The sequence below is a fragment of the Rhineura floridana genome, chromosome 19 (assembly GCF_030035675.1).
Source record: "Rhineura floridana isolate rRhiFlo1 chromosome 19, rRhiFlo1.hap2, whole genome shotgun sequence".
NCBI classification, from domain to species: Eukaryota; Metazoa; Chordata; class Lepidosauria; order Squamata; family Rhineuridae; genus Rhineura; species Rhineura floridana.
In genome coordinates, this window is record NC_084498.1 from 27,652,062 (window position 1) to 27,670,865 (window position 18,804).

The 18,804-nt window shown below is 52.3% G+C and overlaps 2 protein-coding genes across 10 annotated transcripts in view; one reads left to right on the forward strand and one right to left on the reverse strand.

Annotated features, from left to right (window-relative positions):
* Positions 1 to 5,050, reverse strand: part of PATZ1 (POZ/BTB and AT hook containing zinc finger 1) — a 31,028-nt gene extending 25,978 nt beyond the window's left edge. For 3 of the 9 annotated variants that reach the window (XM_061602750.1, XM_061602749.1, XM_061602748.1), the window contains exon 1: positions 2,962 to 4,298. In XM_061602750.1, the coding sequence (XP_061458734.1) occupies positions 2,962 to 4,298 (1,337 nt within the window). Of the gene's footprint in view, positions 1 to 2,961 lie in introns of all 9 variants that reach the window. The other 6 variants (XM_061602744.1, XM_061602741.1, XM_061602743.1 and 3 more) reach the window with 5 other exon arrangements.
* A 3,797-nt stretch (positions 5,051 to 8,847) lies between these two features.
* On the forward strand, positions 8,848 to 18,507 carry DRG1 (developmentally regulated GTP binding protein 1). Its single transcript, XM_061602761.1, has 9 exons — positions 8,848 to 9,056; positions 11,384 to 11,507; positions 11,850 to 12,025; positions 13,163 to 13,232; positions 13,557 to 13,726; positions 14,624 to 14,754; positions 15,566 to 15,733; positions 17,143 to 17,265; positions 18,387 to 18,507. Exons 1-9 carry the CDS (start codon positions 9,015 to 9,017, stop codon positions 18,484 to 18,486), a joined length of 1,104 nt encoding a protein of 367 aa, XP_061458745.1. The 5' UTR covers positions 8,848 to 9,014; the 3' UTR covers positions 18,487 to 18,507.
* The last annotated feature ends 297 nt before the right edge of the window (positions 18,508 to 18,804 follow it).

The following is an 18,804-nucleotide window of genomic DNA, read 5'->3' on the forward strand; positions in this document are numbered from 1 at the left end:
TTATTTCGAGGAGTATTTCTGTACCGCCATATCGTAAAATATCAAGGCGGTATACAGTGTTGAAACATAAAACTACATTTTTTAAAAAAACAGAGATAATATTAAGGTGACTGGCTAATCAAAAGTAAAAGTAAGTTGACAGGTGATGCTTTGCACAACATGGAGAAGATAAGCCAGACTGCCTGCCAAACTCCTGCATATCAAGCGGCTGTAAAAAGACACACCTACAGAGAGGAGGCAGTTAAAAAGTTGAAATTCTTACTCTCTTAAGGCAGCATAAACCTTTAATAGTCAGCAATTCTGAAAATCAGGCATGTAATGCTTTTTTAAAGAAGCATTCTGTTTGGCATAAATGCCATTTAGAGGGGTTGCTGTCTGCGATGCAGCTGCTGTCAATTTTGTTTTTAAATTTTCTTACCGACAAAACAGCTTGGGAAAGCGTACCATCCCAGTGAGACTGACTTCCACGTAAATATACGTGGGATTGGTGTTTAAAGACTTTAAATAACCTGATTTTAAAATACGCTTACTTTTCAATATTATAAGGCCTGGAATATAACGCGCCAATCCTAACCATGCTCACTCAAAAGTACCTGCTGTTCAAATCAGCTGAATCTGCTTCCAGCCTGTGGGCACAATCTCGAGAACCCTTCCTTAACAGCTTCCACTCAGCTTACTGGATTTCACAGAAACTGCATTTAAGACTGGAGTCCCACTCATGTCACGCAGTGCAATCCTGTGCATGCTTACTCACAATGAAATCTCACTGGGTTTAATGGAACTAAGTGCCTAGTAAGCAAGTTTAAGATTACAGCCTGAATCAGTGTGTAAGCCTGGTTGATTCAGCAAAACGGCTCACTTCATCTTGTGCCCCAAGCGGTTACGGAAAAGCTCTCTTTACTTTTAAACTCATCAAAAGAAAATTAGTCCTTGGGAACGTTCCTGTATGCCTCTGAATATCAACTGCTGGGACTGGCAAATGGGAAGAGCACTGCTGTTGCACTCAGGCCCTATTTGGGGGCTTCTCAGAAGAGGCATCTGGTTGGTCGCTATGAGAACAGGATGCTGGACTAGATGGGGACCCCTTTGGTCTCATCCAGCAGGCATCTTTTGATGTTCAAACCTCCAGCAAAAATTGGTTATGGGTTTTGCTTTTAAATACTTTTGGCGACTGTGAGAACAGGATGCTGGACTAGATGGGCCACTGGCCTGATCCAGCAGGCTCTTCTTATGTTCTTATGTTATGTACTGTTGGACCAGTTTCAGAAAGAAAGGAAAAAAGATTCTTCCTTCCCATCTTAAGCACAATCTTGCTGTTTACACGTTGCTTCTGCTGCCCTTTTCATGAAGCCACAACGCACATCTGCTTGCGGAAGTGATTACTGAGATGCAGCTATAAACAAAATGGGCACCGTCCCCATAATGGCTGAACTGCAGCTGGTGCCCCATTGTGCAAACCTGCTAAGTGGACCTGGTGCTGTCCAGATGTTTTGGACTCCATCAGCCCCAGCCAGCACGGCTGTGTGATGTTGGGGCTGATGGGGAGTTGTAGTCCAAAACAACTGGATCCATCAGATCAAGGAAGACTGCCTTGGTCAGTGGTATTTTTAGGGGTACCAACCCAGCAAAGCTACAAAGATACTGTGAGGCGAACGTCTCAGACTGCTTCATGAAGTTACTACCCCGAAAGTGGAAATTAAGAGTGGACTCCCAAGATCTTATTTGTCTCAGTACAAGCCGATTTTCCCTATCCCTCCCCGTCACCTCTACAGCGAGGTCGAATCAGATTTTCGTGAAGGATCCCACCAAGTGCTTGGCTTCACCAAGTTGCCAGCACCCCTTTAGCAAGCCTGATGTCCTGAAGCTCACTGAATCAGGGCTGGCTGAGGAAGCCAGCCAAGAGCCCTGCTTTGACCTGCACGGCCCTCAAATAGGAGCAATAGAGAACACCGCCTTATGGTGCAGACCCAATGGTCCTGTGAAGCCACCTTCAGCCAATGAAGCCGACTTGTTCAAGGTCAACCCATACATACTGATCAGGTGCCAAATCCTCTCTTGGATTTCAAAAAGGTTAGGGATCGCACCTGAATGTAAAGATACCTACAGCCAGGCCCATTCAAGAACAGGGTTCCACCTCTCTCTTGAGAAAGCCTTGCAAACTCAGGAAGTGCTCCCGAAGTTGGAGAATCTGATCGTGAAAAGCTAGTCACAGTGTGTATGAGACCCTCCTCATCCATCCCAGATGCTGGAGGGCCATTCTGTACCCCCAGTGGTTAGGATCCCTGCAATCCTGAGCATGCTTACTCAGATGTAAGCCTTGCCAAGTTATTTCCTAGTAAGGCCGCAATTCTGTGCACACTAAACTGAACAAAGAAAACCTACTGAGCACAGAGGGACTTACGTCTGCATAAACATGTGTAGGTTTGGGGTGTCAATACGCTGCCCTGTGCCACAATAAACATACACTGTGTGAAGAGGAGTCAACCTCCGCAAACACACAGTGCCCCCCCCGGGACTGACACCTAACTGCATTTCCCCAGCACATCCTCCCAAGTGTGAGGGGATGTGCGTCGTTCTATACGTTTGCTGCAGAACACTCGCCTACCTGAGCTATGGTACAAAGATGAAGGTGGTTCTTATCTGTTGGCTTAGGAAAGGAAATTTCTTCAGACTCCTCCAAGCCCCACAACATTCCACCAGTGCAGCCTTCCTCAGTTTGGTACTTGCCATGTTTTGGACTACAGCTCCCATCATGCACCAGCCGTGCAATGCTCAGGTTGAAGGGAGCTATAGTCCAAAACATCTGGAGGATGGCACCAGATTTGGGAAGGCTCACCTAGACCGTTCCAAAGGCCAATCTCTGCTCAGATCTTAGGGAGCCGACTACCATCCCATCAGCCACAAACAGCTGAAAAGCCTTTTGATTTCACACTCACGGCCTCCGTGGGGCTCCCGTCTTACCTAGAGAAACCTTTTCCGCAGCTCTGGCAAATGTACGGCTTCCCCACAGACCCATCGTGGGAGCGAACATGGTAGGACATCCTGTCTTTCCGCTTGAACCGGAGCCCGCACACCGGGCACGAGTAGGGCTTCTCGCCAGAATGCGACAGCTTGTGCCGGTTCAGGTGGTAAACATCCCGGAAAATCTTCCCGCAGATCTCACAAGCCACCTGCTTCCTCGTCCGGCTCCTCTTGCGGGGGGCTGCAGTGTCGTCTAGGCCCGGCACCCCGTTGTCCCCAAGCCTGGGTGGCGGGAGGTCTATGTACCCCAACTGCAAGCTGGTCACGCCATGCTGGGCTTCATGCTGCCGAAGGCGGTTGGCGTCAGTGAACACCTTCCCGCACAGGCCACAAGGCAAGATCCCAGCATCCCGCAGCCCTCCTGGAGCGCTGAACATCATGGAGTCCAAAAGGTTGGCTTTGCGGGGTCGGCCCCTACCCCGCTTGCTGCTTAGCGAAGGGGTGGCAGTACCGACGTTCTGAAAGGGCGAAGCCAGCAGCGGCGGTGACAGCGGACCGGCTACCATGGGGAGGCGGTCCACCCCTTGCAAGATGGGCAAGGAGGACTGGGCGGCCACAGAAAGCGCAGCCCGTGTGGCCTCGTCTTCAGGCATGCCGGCAATCCCGTTGCCATTGGGCGCCAGTCCGGTGCCATTGGTCATGTCCAGCGGAAAGCCGAGGTCGGTGGTGCCCGTGCCAGGGCGGAAAAGCATGATGTCGGGGCGAGTGGCCGGGGGCACCAAGATCTGCACGTTGGACTGCTTGATGACCTCCTGGCAGATGTCAATGACGGAGCGCATGAGGAGGAACTTGGCAGCCGTCATCAGCTCAGGGAAGCTCTCCAGGCGCACCACGATGCGAGAGGTGTAGGCAAAGTCCAGGATGTCCCCAAAGACCTTGGAGCTGATGGTGTGCATCTCCAGCTCCCTGCCCACTCCGCCGGGGCCGCCCCCTCCGGCGCCCGCGGCTGCCCCAGCCGCCTCAGCAGCGCCCCCGTCCGGCGCCCCCGCGCCCCCTCCTCCGGCGCCCTCGATCCCGCCGCCGCTCAGCCCTTGCGCGCTGAAGACCGACTCGAAGTACTCGCTGCAGGCCGCCAGCACCGCCCGGTGCGCGGGGAAGCTCTCGTCGCCCACGCGGAGCAGCACGTCGCAGAAGCGCCCGCCGCTCTTGCGCTGCTGGTTTAGGCTGTGCAGCAGGTCGGCGCTGTGCCGGCTCACCTGGTACGTGTAGCAGCCCGGCGGGGACGGGCCGCAGGGATTGCCACTGGCGGCGGCGTTGGCCTCGTTCAGCCGCTCCATCGGGGCAGCGGAGACTTCTCGACTTACCGGCCGGCCTGCTTGCGCCGGGCGCGGCCGGCAGGAGGAGCTCTTCTTCCTCGGCGCTCCCGTCGAGGGCGCGCGCCCGCCAAGGGAGGAGGAGGAGATGGGCGGAATGCAAAAAAGGAGAAAAAAGGGAGGGGGCTGGGAAGGGAATGGCGCACGCGCTCCGCCTCGCGCCTTCCAGAAAATCCCGGGGCCCCGACGGCGCTGGGCACGATCGCGCCTAGCGGAGGAGACGCGCGCGGGGGCTTGCGCCACCAATGCAAGGAAGGAAAGGAAGAGAGAGGGTTGTTGGGGGGCGAGGCAGGAACAAAAGGCGGAGGGAGGGGGAGAGAGAGGGAGCGGGGCGCGCGCGCAGGACGGGCCAGGCACTGCAGAAGCGAAGCGGCGGCCGAGGAGACCCCTCCGGGCGGCTTCTCCTCCTCCTCCCCCCTCTCCGGGCGAGCTGCTTCGCGGCCGCCACGAGGCGCTGCAGAGGGGCCGCCGCGGAGGAAGCCGCTCCTCCTGCTGCTAGAAGAGGCGGCGGCGGCGGCAGCGGCCTTTTCTTCGCCGTCGGGGCTGGGAAGTTTCCGGGGGCCGCCGGCGCGCTCGGTCCGCCTGTCCCCCTCCCTCGCTCGGTGTGTTTGGAGAGAAGGAAAGATGGCAGCGGCTGTACTTCCTCTTGCACTTTCACCCCTGGGGGGGAGGAAGAGAAGGAGCAGGAGGAGGAGGGGGGCCGATAGTCCCGAAGTCCCCCCCCACGCTGCAACAGCAAAAAAGGGGCGAGCGGGCCGTACTGGGGCTGCGGCGGGGCTCGGCTGGAGGGCCCGGGCAGCCCTGCTGCAAACTTTGCTGGCTCTTCTTCGGCTCCGGCGCCCCCCCCCTACGGATAAAGGGACCCCCCCCGCTCGCCTTTCTCTCCGGCTCCCTCCCTCTCTGCAGCGACTGAAGCTCTGCCCCCCTCCCTCCCCGCATCCGCCAATGCAAGAGCAGCCAGAGGCGGCAGGCCGGCCCCCCACGCCACCGCCAACCCCCCTTCCTGGCCGCGGGGGCTGGGGGCTGTTGCAGACGCCCTCCCCCGCGCAGATCCGCCAATGCCGAGCCAGCAGCGGCAAGGGCCCCCGCCCCAGGCGGAGCGGGAAGGAGAGTCGCCCCCCCCGATATCTCTAGGCTTGAACTACGCAGTGGGGGGAGACTGCAGTCTGAATGCCCCCCGTTGCTCAATGCTGATGGTGCAATACAACCTCGCCCCCACCCGCTAATGCCAGAGAAAGCCCCCCCTCCCTGCGCTGAAGAAGCCGATCCCTGGAGGGCCGGCTCGGAGCAGCGCTTGGCCTGGCCTGGCTGAAGGGGGTCGCCGGGCTTGCTCCTCGCAGGCGCGGGCGGAGACCCCCGACGGCTGCAGGAGCTCCCCGCCGCGCCGCTTCTCCCCCTCCTCTGGAGTCCCCCGGCGCTGGGGAGGGAGCGCTTCTGCGCCCATTTGGGCCCTCTTCGGAGGTCGCAGCGCACCTGGAGCCGTCGAAGGCTCTCTGCGGAGCATGTCCAAGCGCTCGCTCCGAGGGCCACCGCTCTCGGGGACGGCCAGGCAGGCCCCTCGGCGGGCGCTGCAGCACCACTGCGGGCCCGTCGTCGGAAGTCCTCCTGCCCGGCAGTTTTTAACATTTTATAGGATGTTGCCACAATTGCGCACTGAAATAAGAACGAACGTTTCGCTTCTATAGGGGGGGAAGGAGCCGGCAGCTGAGCCTTCCCAGTAACCCCCGTTTCCAGATCCACCCCCCTTCCCTAAATCTGACACGGAAAGAGCTGGAGGAGCGAGCCTGGCACCCCCGCTTCTTCCCACACCCCGCTTTCCCATTCCCGATCTCAGACACCGGGTTTCTTCCTGTGCTGGTTGGCAAGCTCCAAGCACGTGCAAAACTTTCGCTTCACCTCTGAAAGAAATGAAATGCCATTGTGGGCATTGATATGCAAATCCGCAGCAAAGCTATCCGCCCCCCCTCCCCAGTATCCTAAGCTGCCCTTAGGGCCCTGGGATACCTTCACGGCTCCAGGTGCCCGTCTCTGGCGAGGATGCCCAACTGGCAAGTGCAGCAAGCGATGTCAAAACGTCCTTTTCATTCCAGTAATTCTAACTCCAGCAAACCTGTGGCACCTGTAGCAGAATTACCCTTTAAATCTACTTTTCTCTTTGCGGGAAGCAATTGCTGTCACAGAAATAAAAACTGACTTGGATACAGCAAAAGCGTTATTCATCCTTAAGCAGGTGGTATTTCATACGGTCCTTGGAACGAAATGGAAGGTGAAGAAACTGGCACAGCCTCCCATTCCTTCCCTCACAGACCCTCCCGTTTTACCACCTCGTTTTTGCTTCCTCTTTCAGCAATTCCCACCTTTCCTCCTCAAGTTTCATGATGCTTTCTTTGCACATCTGTTGCCATGGCACCTTTGTGCTTCCAACATTCTCTCCTCTTGGGTATTACGGAGGATCTGGCCCCTCGGATGCTGCCAGCACACAAGGTTATAATGATGCAGCCCACTAACTGCTACTCAGAGTAAACCCACTGAAATTAATGAACCTAAGTTAGCCATGCCCATTAGTATCAGTGGTCTACTCTATGACTAACATTGGATGCAACCCGGCTTCACCATGGCTTTTGACACTTGAGAGAGATATGTTAGGACCCTCTCTGGTTGTGTATGTAATTTGTATTAAACTATTTTTAAAAATGTATTTTATATTGTTGTGACCCACCCTGGGGCCTACAGGTGGGGGCAGGTAATAAATATAATAAATAATAATACTGTTTTAAGAGTGATTTTAGCCCCACTCCAAAAAATCTAATCTAATTAATGTGTGGTACCTACTTCATTGTTATTTCTTTCAATAGGCAAAACAATCCAATGGTCCTGCTAAACCAGCAGGTCATTCTGAATGACAGTTGCAAGGGATCTCAGAGGTCATCTGTCCCAGCCACCTCCCAGTGCTGGGAATCAGTTGCTACCAGATCTGTGACAGGTGGCGCTACAGCCTCTGCTTTGACTCCTCTTAGGATCTGCCTTGTAAGGCAGTCAGCTCTGCTACTGAAGAGCTCATCAGGTCTTCCTAACATTTAGTCAAAATCCTTTTTAAGGATATATAACACAGGACGAGTCTGCTAGATCAGGCCCATGGTCCATCTAGTGCAGTCTCCTGTCCTCACGGTGGCCAAATAGATACTTTTGGGAACATCACAAGCAGGACTTGAGTGCAAGATTCCCAATAACTGCTACTCGAGAGGCATACCGCCTTCAGCACTGGAACATAGCCACTGTGGCTAGTAGCCGTTGGTAGCCTTACCCTCCATGCCTTTGTCTAATCCTCTTTCAAAGCCATCCAAGTTGGTTCTTTCTTCTGTCCTCGGCCAAGCACTTCCTTTGGCCCCCTGCCGTTCTGGTCGCCCTCCGCATCCGTGCCAGGCTGCCAACATCCTTATTCGACTGAGGCCCAGAAGTGGACGCAGCACTTCTGTGTGAGGAATCTGACCACAATCAGACTGGAATGGTCCCTTTACTGCTCACGATCTAGACGCTGTGCTTTTGGCTGATGGAACCTGGGATTGCATTCGATGCTGGACTAGCTGAGCCTTTGGCCTGATCCTACTGAGCCGGCAATTTACTCTCACTTGGCACAAAAATTGGGGAGTGCAGGAAAGGACTCCAGGACGCAACTCAACTGCCGAGTTGGTGGCAACATCGCTGACTCCCGCCCATCTTGCCACGGTGCCAGCTACCCCATGAGAGGCAGCCGCGGAAGGAGCCAGTCTACTCGGCTACGGAGATGCCCCACCAGGCAGGACGCCACCACAGCACCTCTCGTCGCAGTCTCTCGTGGGGCTCGGGCAGGAAGGGACTAGGAGTCCCTGGTTGCACATGCGGGTTCAAATCCCCTTGTACCCCGCGGCCTCAGAAGCGTCCTGACGTACAAGTGCAAAGGGCCGCGTGAAGTGGCTGGAAAGGGAGGGAAAGGCGATGCGTTCAGTCGCCCATCCTTAGTCTTGGCGACTGCGGGCGAGCCAGGGCCCTCTTGGAGATGGCTGAGGGCTTGGCGGAACACTTCCTGAGATGTCTGCCGGGGGTCGCGATTGTACGCGGTGCTCGGCCCTGTACGGTGTTTAGCTGTATTTTAATCTCTCATTTCTTATGGTGCCTCTTATGGTAGTATTACCGTTTGAATGCCACAAAATCCAATGTCAATACAACAAAGACGGAGGTGGCGCCCACAGCGTTCGCCACACAGCCACAGGCCTGCCGTGGGCCACCGGAGGAAGCCCGGGGAGCCCAGGTTGGGAGCCCCTGATATAAGCTTTATCATCTCATCTGCGTGTAGGCCCAGACCCGAGAGCGGTAAAGAGAGGGCGGGCCGCTGACTCCGGCAATTCCCGCTCCCGGCCACTAGGCGGCGGGGGAGTCGTTATGGCGACGCAGGAGGCTTCTGCTTTGTGCTTCGCTCTGGTCACCTCACTCTATGGTACTCCCGCCTGTGGAAAAAAAAGCGGGAGGAGCGCGCTCGAGGAAGGGCGGGGTCAACTCTCGCTCGCGCACTCTCCCTCTCCCCGCAGGGCTTTTGTCGGAAGTCGCGCGAGAACATGTATTCGGCGCATGCGCGGCCCAAACAGGCCTGAGGAGAACGATCCGTGAGGTACAGCTGTTCCCGCTGCTGCCGCCGCCGCCATCATGACTACGACGTTGGCCAAGATCGCCGAGATAGAGGCCGAGGTAACCGGCAGCGGCTGAGTGGCGCCTCAGCTCCTGCCCTGTGGCTCTAGCGAGAAGTTGGAGGGGGAGAGAGGAAGAGCCGTGACGCCAGTAGAGCCTCTATGCGCTGCGGCAGTCTATCTCTGAGAATCCAATGCTGGGGGAGGCTGCTGCTGCTGCCGCCTCTGGCTGGGCAGAGGATGCTGGCCGGCAGGCTTGGGGGTGGGTAGGAGGAACCTTTGGCCCTCCAGATGTTGCTCAGCTGCATTTCCCATCAGCCCCAGTTAGCATAGAGCCCGCGGAGAAGGCTGATGGGAGTTGTGGTCCAGCAACAGCAGGAGGGTGCACAGGTGCCCCATCCCTGCTGAGCAGCGCTGCTGGACTGCAGCTGCCCTTGGCCCTGCTGGCTGATGGGGTTGGAGTCCCACCAACAGCTGGAGGGCACCAGGGCAGGGAAAGGCCGGCGTCTGGGCAGGGAAGAGAGGCTGAGGATCATAGAATCGTAGAGTTGGAAGGGACCTATAAGGCCATCAAGTCCAACCCCCTGCTCAGTGCAGGAATCCAAATCAAAGCATTCCTGACAGATGGCTGTCCAGCTGCCTCTTGAAAGCCTCCAGTGTCAAGAGGAGCCTGCCTTCTTTGTGTCCTTGTGGAAACAGGTGGGGTTTGGTTCTTCTTTTCACGCAGCATGGATGGACCTTGTGGCCGCAACAAATGCAGCAGCTGAGGGCTTAGGTGCCCTCCGAAGAGGCTTGGGCTAGCCTGTGCCAATCTGGGGCTATCCAGCTGTTCTGGACTAAAACTCCCATCAGCCCTGCCTATAGGTGATGGGCGTAGTAGTCTGAAAGAGCTATGGAGGAGGGCACCACGTTGACAAAGGCTGGCTTAGCCAGAGTCATGGGGAAGGAGAGGACTATCCCAGGTATAACCTGCAGTCATGAAGGTGAACCTCCATGTGTCAAAGCTGTTTTTAATATATATCCATTGTACTGCAAAAGGGCAGGATACAGTAATATACATTAAAGATCACCCAATACAATCATCAACAGCTGGAGCTGGACTACGGAGCTGGACTAAGGGCCCTGTTGGGCCTGGCACCGCAGCCCTGCCCTGGGATCAACCAGGAGGGTGGCTCCACGGCTTGCATGCTGGCCACCGGCTCCCTGCATATCCCCGGTGCAGGGATGCCGCTGCTCAGGCCCGACAACCTCCTGGCGGCCTCCGAGGACCGGGGAGCAGCTCCAGCCGCCTTCCCACCCGGCCTTTGCCCACCCGCTCCAGTATTAGTCCCATTCACACTTGAGCGCCTCCGGCTTCTTCGAGGAGAGCCTCCCCTGCCAGGCCTCTGCCCCGGGGGGCCTGCTCACCCCGCCCTCCTCCTCACTGGAGCTGTTGGAAGCCAAGCCCAAGAGGGGACGCCGCTTCTGGCCTCTCGAATGGACTGCCGTCTACACCTGCTCTTATGCTGGCTGTGAGAAGATCTACATCAAGAGCAAGCCGCACCTCTGGAGCCACACAGGTGGGGGCCGCCCGCTGGGTTGCCCCATGGCCTTCCTGCATCCACAAAGACCCCCTGCTTGGCACGTGGAGGCGCCCTGCCTCCATCTCCAACGCAGTTGCATCCTGTTTGTTTCCGAGGTGGCTTCTGCCACCAAACATGCTTGAAGTGGGGCTTCCTGTAGCCTAAGCTGCAGGTGGGTGGGTTCTTGGCTACGATGGCTGAACTAGGAGGTTCTGAGTTTGGGGGCCAGGAGGGGGTAGCAGAAAACCTACATTTGAGTTGTATTGTGTGTTGCGGTTTTTATCGTATTGCTCTATGTATTGTATTGAGTTCTGCTTGGTCTGCTCTTGCACTGTTATCTTTATTCTGCATATGTTTTTGAGATTTTTTTTGGTAAGTCGCTTTGAGTTTCATTTTGGAAAAAAGCGACTAATAAGTATCATTAAAAATAAATAAATAAATAAACATTAAAAAAAATACAGGAGGAGCAGATAAAAATCACACCAGGAACAGCAACAACAAAACAAAACTCTGTCTTTTGGGATTGAGCATTGGTTCAAAGTGTTCCTTGAGAATAGCCCAGGTCTTTATCAAACGATGACCGTCTGCCTTCATCAGAGTTGTCTAGGCGGGAGTCAAAACTACCAGGATGCTTCTTGCCTTCCCACATGGCCTGCAGACAGTTCCTCACACCCATCATTCTCTTCAGTGATGGGAAACAGAGGCCTGTGCCCTTTGGTTAAGTTACCTGAGGGGCTGTGGAATGAGACTGGTGCCACCAACCCTTCGCCTAAAAGTCTTGGGTTCGTGCAACCCTCCCTGTGTTGACTTTTCTTTCATCCTGCAGATGGCCCGCACGCAGAAGAACAAGGCCACAGCGCACCATCTGGGGCTGTTGAAGGCGCGTCTGGCCAAACTGCGCCGCGAGCTCATCACTCCCAAAGGAGGAGGAGGGGGCGGCCCAGGAGAAGGTAAGGGTACTCCCTACAAAAGAATGGAGGCGATGGTGGCTCACTCCTGGCGTGGAACTGTGTTTTGGGATGGGGCCCAGCTCAGGGTTTTTTTCCTCTCGCTAGTCAAAATCCGAGTAAATGATACAAAATACACCAATATGCGCACTTGCTTGGGGAAAGGTGTAGAATTTTGATTATTTAAGGGGCTGACTGTCCTTTGTGCTGTCTGCTCCAGCAATTAATTGGGAAGGGGTGTCGCTCATGTCCTTGTCTCCACTGTGCCTGGCACAGCTGAGGGGCAAGCTGGGCACATCTCTTCTGCAGCCTGTTGGTGACGTTGACTTCATTGCTGTGTTGTAGGTTTTGATGTTGCAAAGACTGGCGATGCCCGAATAGGTTTTGTGGGCTTCCCATCTGTGGGGAAATCCACTTTGCTGAGCAATCTTGCTGGAGTGTACTCAGAAGTTGCAGCCTATGAGTTCACTACACTGACCACAGTGCCTGGGGTGATTCGATACAAAGGAGCAAAAATACAGGTGAGCTCTTGAGATCTGAGAAGGAAGAGGGTGTGTGTGTGTGTGTGCGTGTGTGTGTGTGTGTGTGTGTGTGTGAGAGAGAGAGAGAGAGAGAGAGAGAGAGAGAGAGAGAGAGAGAGAGAGAGAGGTATGGAAGAGCTGAGATGTGTATGAAGGGCTCCAACGGTTTAGCCAAATATTTTTGAGTACTCTTTTCTCCTAGAGAGGGAGCTTTCCCCATTTGTTTAACTAGGTGAGTCTGTACATATATGTGGATCGTATATGTGGCTACTGCAGTCTCATCTGCCAGCTTTTGCTATGTCAGGTCATCTAGCTCAGGATTGTCCAGCAATGCCAGGAGTAGCCAACGAGATGTCCTCCTCTCAGCCCCAGCCAGCATGGTGGACGGTCAGAGGTGATGGAAGTTGCAGCCCATCAAAATCTGGAGTTGCCGCCCGCCACCACGTTGGCCACTCCTGATTGACTCCTGATTGACAGTGACTGGCAGTGGCGCTCGCCGTGTTCCAGCAGGGAGCCTTTCCCAGCCCTGCTTGGAGATGGCACTGGGGGTTGCACTCGGGATGTTTTGCTCGCAAAGTAGATGCTCTGCCACTGAGCGATGGACTTCCTCCCTGTCTGAAAAGGGAAGGATGTGACTGGGCTTTTGGGAGGACCCCATCATAGCTCAGTGACCAAGCGCACCCTTGGCTTCCAGAAGGTCTCAGGGTTTGGTTAAAAAGTCATGTAAAGCCTCTGCTAATTACAGTAGATCAGCCTTTACCAACTGGTGCCCTGCAGTTGTTTTGGACTACAACTCCCAACAACCCCAGCTGGCATGGCCATATGATGCTGCGGCTGATGGGAATTGTAGTCCCAAACATTTGGAGGACACTAGATTGCGGAAAGCTGGAGTAGGAGGTCCTGAGCTGGATGGACTAAAAAGGTCTTACTTGGCATAAGGCCACTTCATAGGTTTGTGTGACAAGGGGACACAGTAGCCCATTGCTTTCCTGTTGAGAAACATCTCTCCCTATTCAGACTGAAATAAATTGACCCACACTTTTTATTAAAACGTCTCCTCAGATTTTTCCACAGCTAGTAGGTTCAGACTTGCTGATTTCTATATAATGGTGCCTTCCTTTCCCTTCAACCCTACAGCTGCTAGATCTTCCGGGAATTATTGAGGGTGCAAAAGACGGGAAAGGCCGAGGTCGCCAGGTCATTGCAGGTGAGGTTGTGGCTCTGGGGCCCCTTCTGCATTCTGTCAGTATCTGTGCTGTTGGGAGGGTGGAGTCTTTAGTGTGTTGCCCATGTAGGAAGAAGAGGAAGATTTTCTTGTCCACTGATATGTTGGTCCATTGTGTTATATTTTGGGTGGCAGAGGCATAGCTTTTTCCAAGGTTTCTTTGCTCGTAGCTGTTTTAAAGAGCATAATTCATTGGGCGCTTTGGCCTGATTTCAAAGCGGGGACCAAGATGTGCTTGGCTTGGCTTACAACTCTTTACTTCCAGCCTCTTTGAATGTCATTTTATATCCTCTTCTTTCCTCTCAGTTGCTCGGACTTGCAATCTTATTCTGATCGTTCTTGACGTTCTGAAGCCTCTGGGACATAAGAAGATAATTGAGAACGAGCTGGAAGGCTTCGGGATACGCCTGAACAGCAAACCTCCCAACATCGGCTTCAAGAAAAAGGATAAAGGAGGCATCAACCTCACCGCCACTGTAAGTAAGCCTGGGTGTGTTTCCTCCCCATCGTGGTGATGAGGAGAGCTCTTTGCCTCTTGGTCGGGGAGAATCGGGAAGCCCTTAATTTGTCCCTGAGGCTTCTTCTGGCTGTGTCTGAGCTGTTGTAGGGGGCGTTTATTTATTTAATTCCGTTTACGAATTGCTTTCTGTAAAACATCTCTAAGTGATTTTACAATAAAGACATCTGGAAGACAATTTCCTATATAGAAATAATTACAACTCTTTCATATTCAAAATGTTTGGAAATGTCATATGGAAAAACCATTTCCCTGATGACAATCCTTGCGGCCCTGAAGTAAGGATCCCATTGCTTTGAAGGAGGCATCGATTTGCTTGCCTCACGTGGGTCAACAGGAAGGGAAGTATGCTGTGCCACTAGTGTGTGCCTGGGGTGGGGAAGCTCAGGCCATGGGCTGGATGCGGCCCTCTGTGCCTCTGTCTGGCCCTCGGCACTCTCCCCAGGCCACACCCCTCGCTGGCCTTGCTCTGTCCCCTCCTGGAGTGCTTTTCCCTGGCTGGAATGTGTCATTAAACTGGGAGAATGCCTCTCGCTTGCCCGGATGGTCAGATGGGGGGGGTGTGTGGCTTTTGCATGGCTTGAGTGTTGCCTGCCGTACAAAGATAAGTGTCATTCATGGCTCCACCCACTTTTGCCATTAGCCTCACCCACCACTGGCACGAGGGTCTCTGGCTGAAAAAAGCTCCCCTCCCCTGGTGTATGGGTCTTTGGGTCTATAGAGCAGGGTGGTATTCACTCTTTCGCTTGCCGCAAATGAAGGAAAGAAGCTTCTTTAAACGGCTTCCGCAGTATAGCAGCCGACCCGAGTGCCATGTTCCCCAGGTGACTCAGCTGCCCTTGTGTTCTTCCATCAGTGCCCACAGAGCGAGCTGGATACTGAAACTGTGAAGAGCATCTTGGCAGAGTATAAAATTCACAATGCTGATGTCACGCTGCGTAGTGATGTTACTGCCGATGACCTCATTGACGTGGTTGAAGGGAACAGGTGATGTGTGGGGGCTCGGAAACAAGGCTGGAGGAGGAGGAGGAGGTTTCATATGCTTTTCAGGCGTGCTTATGCTGGGTCACAAACTCCTTTCACATTCTTTCAGGAAATCAAAATCCAGTGAGCATGACATATCACGCAAATCAAACACTTGTATCTCCCTGAATACGGGGTATGGGGTGGGTGTCGCATTGTGGATTTTTTTCTTTTGCAAATGGACTCTGAGGAGGGTCTACTGCCTACCCTCCCAGTCGATTCCAGTGGCAAAGAGCCCTGTTTCTGGCTCTTGTTATTGCTGAAAGGTGTGTGGCACTCTTCTCTGAGGACTGGGTCCCTGAGCGTGACTGAGAGTGCTGGATCCTCTCCTTTGTCTCTGTGGGCACAGTAGTTTGGAAGTACCTAAGTTTCAACAAGCCTTTTAAGTAAAGACCTTATCCCAGCCTGCATCTGTGTTGGAATTGCTTTTTAAGATGTTTTTAAACTTTTAAAAAAAGATGTTTTTAGAGATGTTTAGAAACACCTTGCAGTGTGTTTTTAGAGATGTTTTGTTTGAATATATTTTAAAGTCTGTTTTTATGATATTTTAGAGTGTTTTTAGGGTTAGGGTTTTTGTTTGCCGCCCTGGGCTCCTACTGGGAGGAAAGGCGGGTATAAATAAATAAATTAAGTAATAATAAAATAATTTAAAGGGCTCATTCCAAAATACATCTGTCTTACGGCAATGACCACTCAGGAGTAGAAGGGCAGGAGGGAGCAATCTCTGTGTATAATATGTATTTTTAAAAATCCAATCTCTACTTTGTCCTTGCAGAGTTTACATCCCGTGCATTTATGTGCTGAACAAAATTGACCAGATCTCCATTGAGGAACTGGACATAATTTACAAAGTGCCTCATTGTGTTCCAATCTCAGCTCACCACCGGTGGAACTTTGATGACCTGCTGGAGAAAATCTGGGACTACCTGAAACTTGTGCGGATGTGAGTGGGAGTTTGGCATTGCCAAGATTGGAAGCATCTCTGGTTCCTGTTCAATTAAAAACTGCAGCTGCATAATTCTATTCCACTGCACATTTTGAGCCAAGATTTCCAAGCTAATCTCTGAAGTTGGGCTTCTTTTCCTCCCTTTTAGCTGTAATGGCCTTGGGTCAGAAGGTTCAGAGTGCTACCCTCCAGTGGGTCTGGACAGTGGTCAACAAAACCTGTCTGCATGTTGGAATCATGGCATTGTTCTATGACAGGGCAAATGTGGAGGGATGATGACTTCAGGGACCAGAATTGGCATGATGTTTTCTTACAGCAGGAAGGGGAAGGGCTGTAGTTCGGTGGTAGAGCATCTGTCTTGCATGCAGAGGATCTTAGGTTCAACTCCCTGCATCTCCAGGTAGGGCTGAGAGAGACTCCTGGAGAGCCACTGCCAGTCTAGAGAGGTCAGTGGGTCTGACTCAGTATGAGGTAGATTCCTATGTTCCTGTGATGGTTGACCTCTTGCCTTGCAGATGTTGTTGGACTTGCATCAGCCCCAGCCAGCATGGCCAGTCATCAGGGATGATGGGAGTTGTAGTCCAACAACATCTGCAGGGCCACAGATATTGGAAGAAATGCTGCACTGCAAAAAGTGACAAATCTCTGCACGTAGAAAATTGGCATGTCATTGGGAAGGGTAGATGCAATATTGTTCTCCTTGACTTTCTAGTTTTCTGTGTGCTGGAAAATTTATTATAGGGAGGAATATTCCCTCACCACCTGCAGTCTGAAGTGGTACATTCCAGACACAGGAGTATCTCACTTCTTTTCTGTTGCTCCAGAGCAGTCTTCCCCAACCTGGTGTCCTTCAGCTGTTTTGGACAACAGTCCCAGCCAGCATGGCCAATGGTCAGGGATGATGATGGGAGTTGGGATCTCCAAACATCTGGAGGACAAGAAGTTGGGGAAGGCTGCTCTAGAGGGCACCATCGCTTGAACGAATGAGTTCAAATTACAAGAAAACTGGTTTCAGTTCAATATTAAGACTATTGTGATGGTACAGGTTATATGAGCCTCAGATGGTGGTGGGCTCCTTCATTGGAGGTTTTAAGGAGAAGGCAGCTGTCAGCCTATCAAGTCCTGCTTGCAGTTTTCCCGTAAGGATCTGGTTGGCCACTGTGAGAACAGGATGCTAGGCTTGATGGGCTCCCTCTGGCCTGATCCAGCCGGCTCTTCTTTTTTTCTGCATCAGTAGAGAGCTGGGACAGTAGATGACCTTTTGAGGTACATTCCAGCTCTGCGAGTCTGTGAAGTAGACCTTCGATGACTCTTAGCCCTCGCTAGAAAAGAAACCTCTGTCTGAAGTGTATTTCCTTTTAACACACCAGAGCTATTCTTCTTAATGACTCGACTTGAAATTGCAGTTACACCAAACCCAAAGGGCAGCTACCTGATTACACCTCTCCCGTAGTCTTGCCTTACTCTCGGACCACCGTGGAGGATTTCTGCATGAAGATTCATAAAAACCTCATTAAAGAGTTTAAATAGTAAGTATGGCCAACCGACAGCAGATTCCCTTCCACTTCTTGCCTGTTACCTGCACTGCACTGTCATCAGAGCCTCAGTTTACTCTCAAGTATAAAAAGACTAGACTGTCCAGTGGGAGGGTCAAAATTTCTGTGCTAAATTAACTGTTGTCTTTTAACAAATCCTTTTTCTGTTCTCTGTGTCATCTTAAGACAGCCTGAAAAGCACAAGGGCAGAAGTGCATCGTTTCCTAGTCATTTGTTTTTTTGCAAAAAGTAACAAGCATTTGAAGGATACTTCTTATACTGCCATCATCGTGATGGAATATCTACTTTGTAATTGAAAAGGGGGAGAGAAACCCTGGAGAGGTAGAGAAGAAAGATTCCTGGGTAGTGGAAGATATTGCCCCTGCCATATAAAAAAATAATTACTACAATGACCTTTTCCTTGGGGTGTCCTTGAAGTCGGTTTAGAAGCCACAGCTGGTGCAGAATGCTGCTGCTCAGCTCCGGAGTGGCATGCAGACCAAATCATAATAATCTCCATAGCTACACTGGCCCCTGTTCGCTTCTGATCCCAATTTAAGGCTTTGATATTGACTTGTAAGGGGTCCTAATACTTGATGGGGTCTGGCAGGCCAGCCATTGAGATCTTTGGAGGGGGCACTTTCCCAGGTTCCTGCCATTGGGTGCGGGAGGCCTGGGCAAGGCCTTCTTGATGGTGGTACCCCCTTTTGTGCAATTCCCTGCCTCTGAAGGTGCATCAGGTGTTAGCAATACTTTGATACTGTCACTTATTTGAAGACACGTTTTGGGGTCCTGCTGTTGTTTAATTGGGCTTTGAAGCCCTGCATTGCTGAACAAGTCTATTGGGATATATTATTTTGCTGCTGCTGTGACGTTGTAAGATGGTTTAGGTGATTTTAAAGTATTTTATTTGCTATTTATTTTTATAATTTATTTGCGAACTGCTCTGTGATCTTGTATGAATAGCTGAGCTCTTCAGCTTTGGCCAAAGGCAGCTAGTTGCAAGTGAGTGAAGTGGAGAGTAACTGAACTGTGGGGGAACCCTTGCTCCTCCTTTATATATAAATAATGGGATGGTAGCCTCTAAACTCACCATTCTTTTTTTTTCTTTTCAGTGCACTTGTGTGGGGCTCATCAGTCAAGCACAATCCACAGAAAGTTGGAAAGGATCATACCCTGGAAGATGAAGACGTCATTCAGATAGTGAAGAAATAAAAAGCTCTTCTGGCCAGTTTAGTCACGTTGCCTTCTCAGTGATGTTACAAAGGCTTTTTGTGTTGTCAGATGTGTGTTCCTAGCTAAACCTTACTGGGAAAGTTAGGTGTATTAGACATGGGGCTGGTTAAAATCTGTGTACTGTGGTGAAGCCTTGATCTGTATTCCTGTTTGGACAGATTACACATTCTTGTCCTAGGGCAGAGGTGGCTAACCTGCGGCTCTCAGTGCCTTGCTAGACTACAGCTCCAAGCAGCCGGCCTGGCTAATGGCCAGGAATGATGAAACAGGTTCAGCAGCAGCTTCCCATTCCTGCTC

Excerpts from the sequence above, each read along its gene's own strand:
- DRG1 (XM_061602761.1), top strand. The coding sequence starts at position 9,015 with ATGACTACGACGTTGGCCAAGATCGCCGAGATAGAGGCCGAG. Across the intron at positions 12,026-13,162 it reads ACAAAGGAGCAAAAATACAG|CTGCTAGATCTTCCGGGAAT; the intron begins GTGAGCTCTTGA and ends TCAACCCTACAG. Across the intron at positions 15,734-17,142 it reads TACCTGAAACTTGTGCGGAT|TTACACCAAACCCAAAGGGC; the intron begins GTGAGTGGGAGT and ends TTGAAATTGCAG.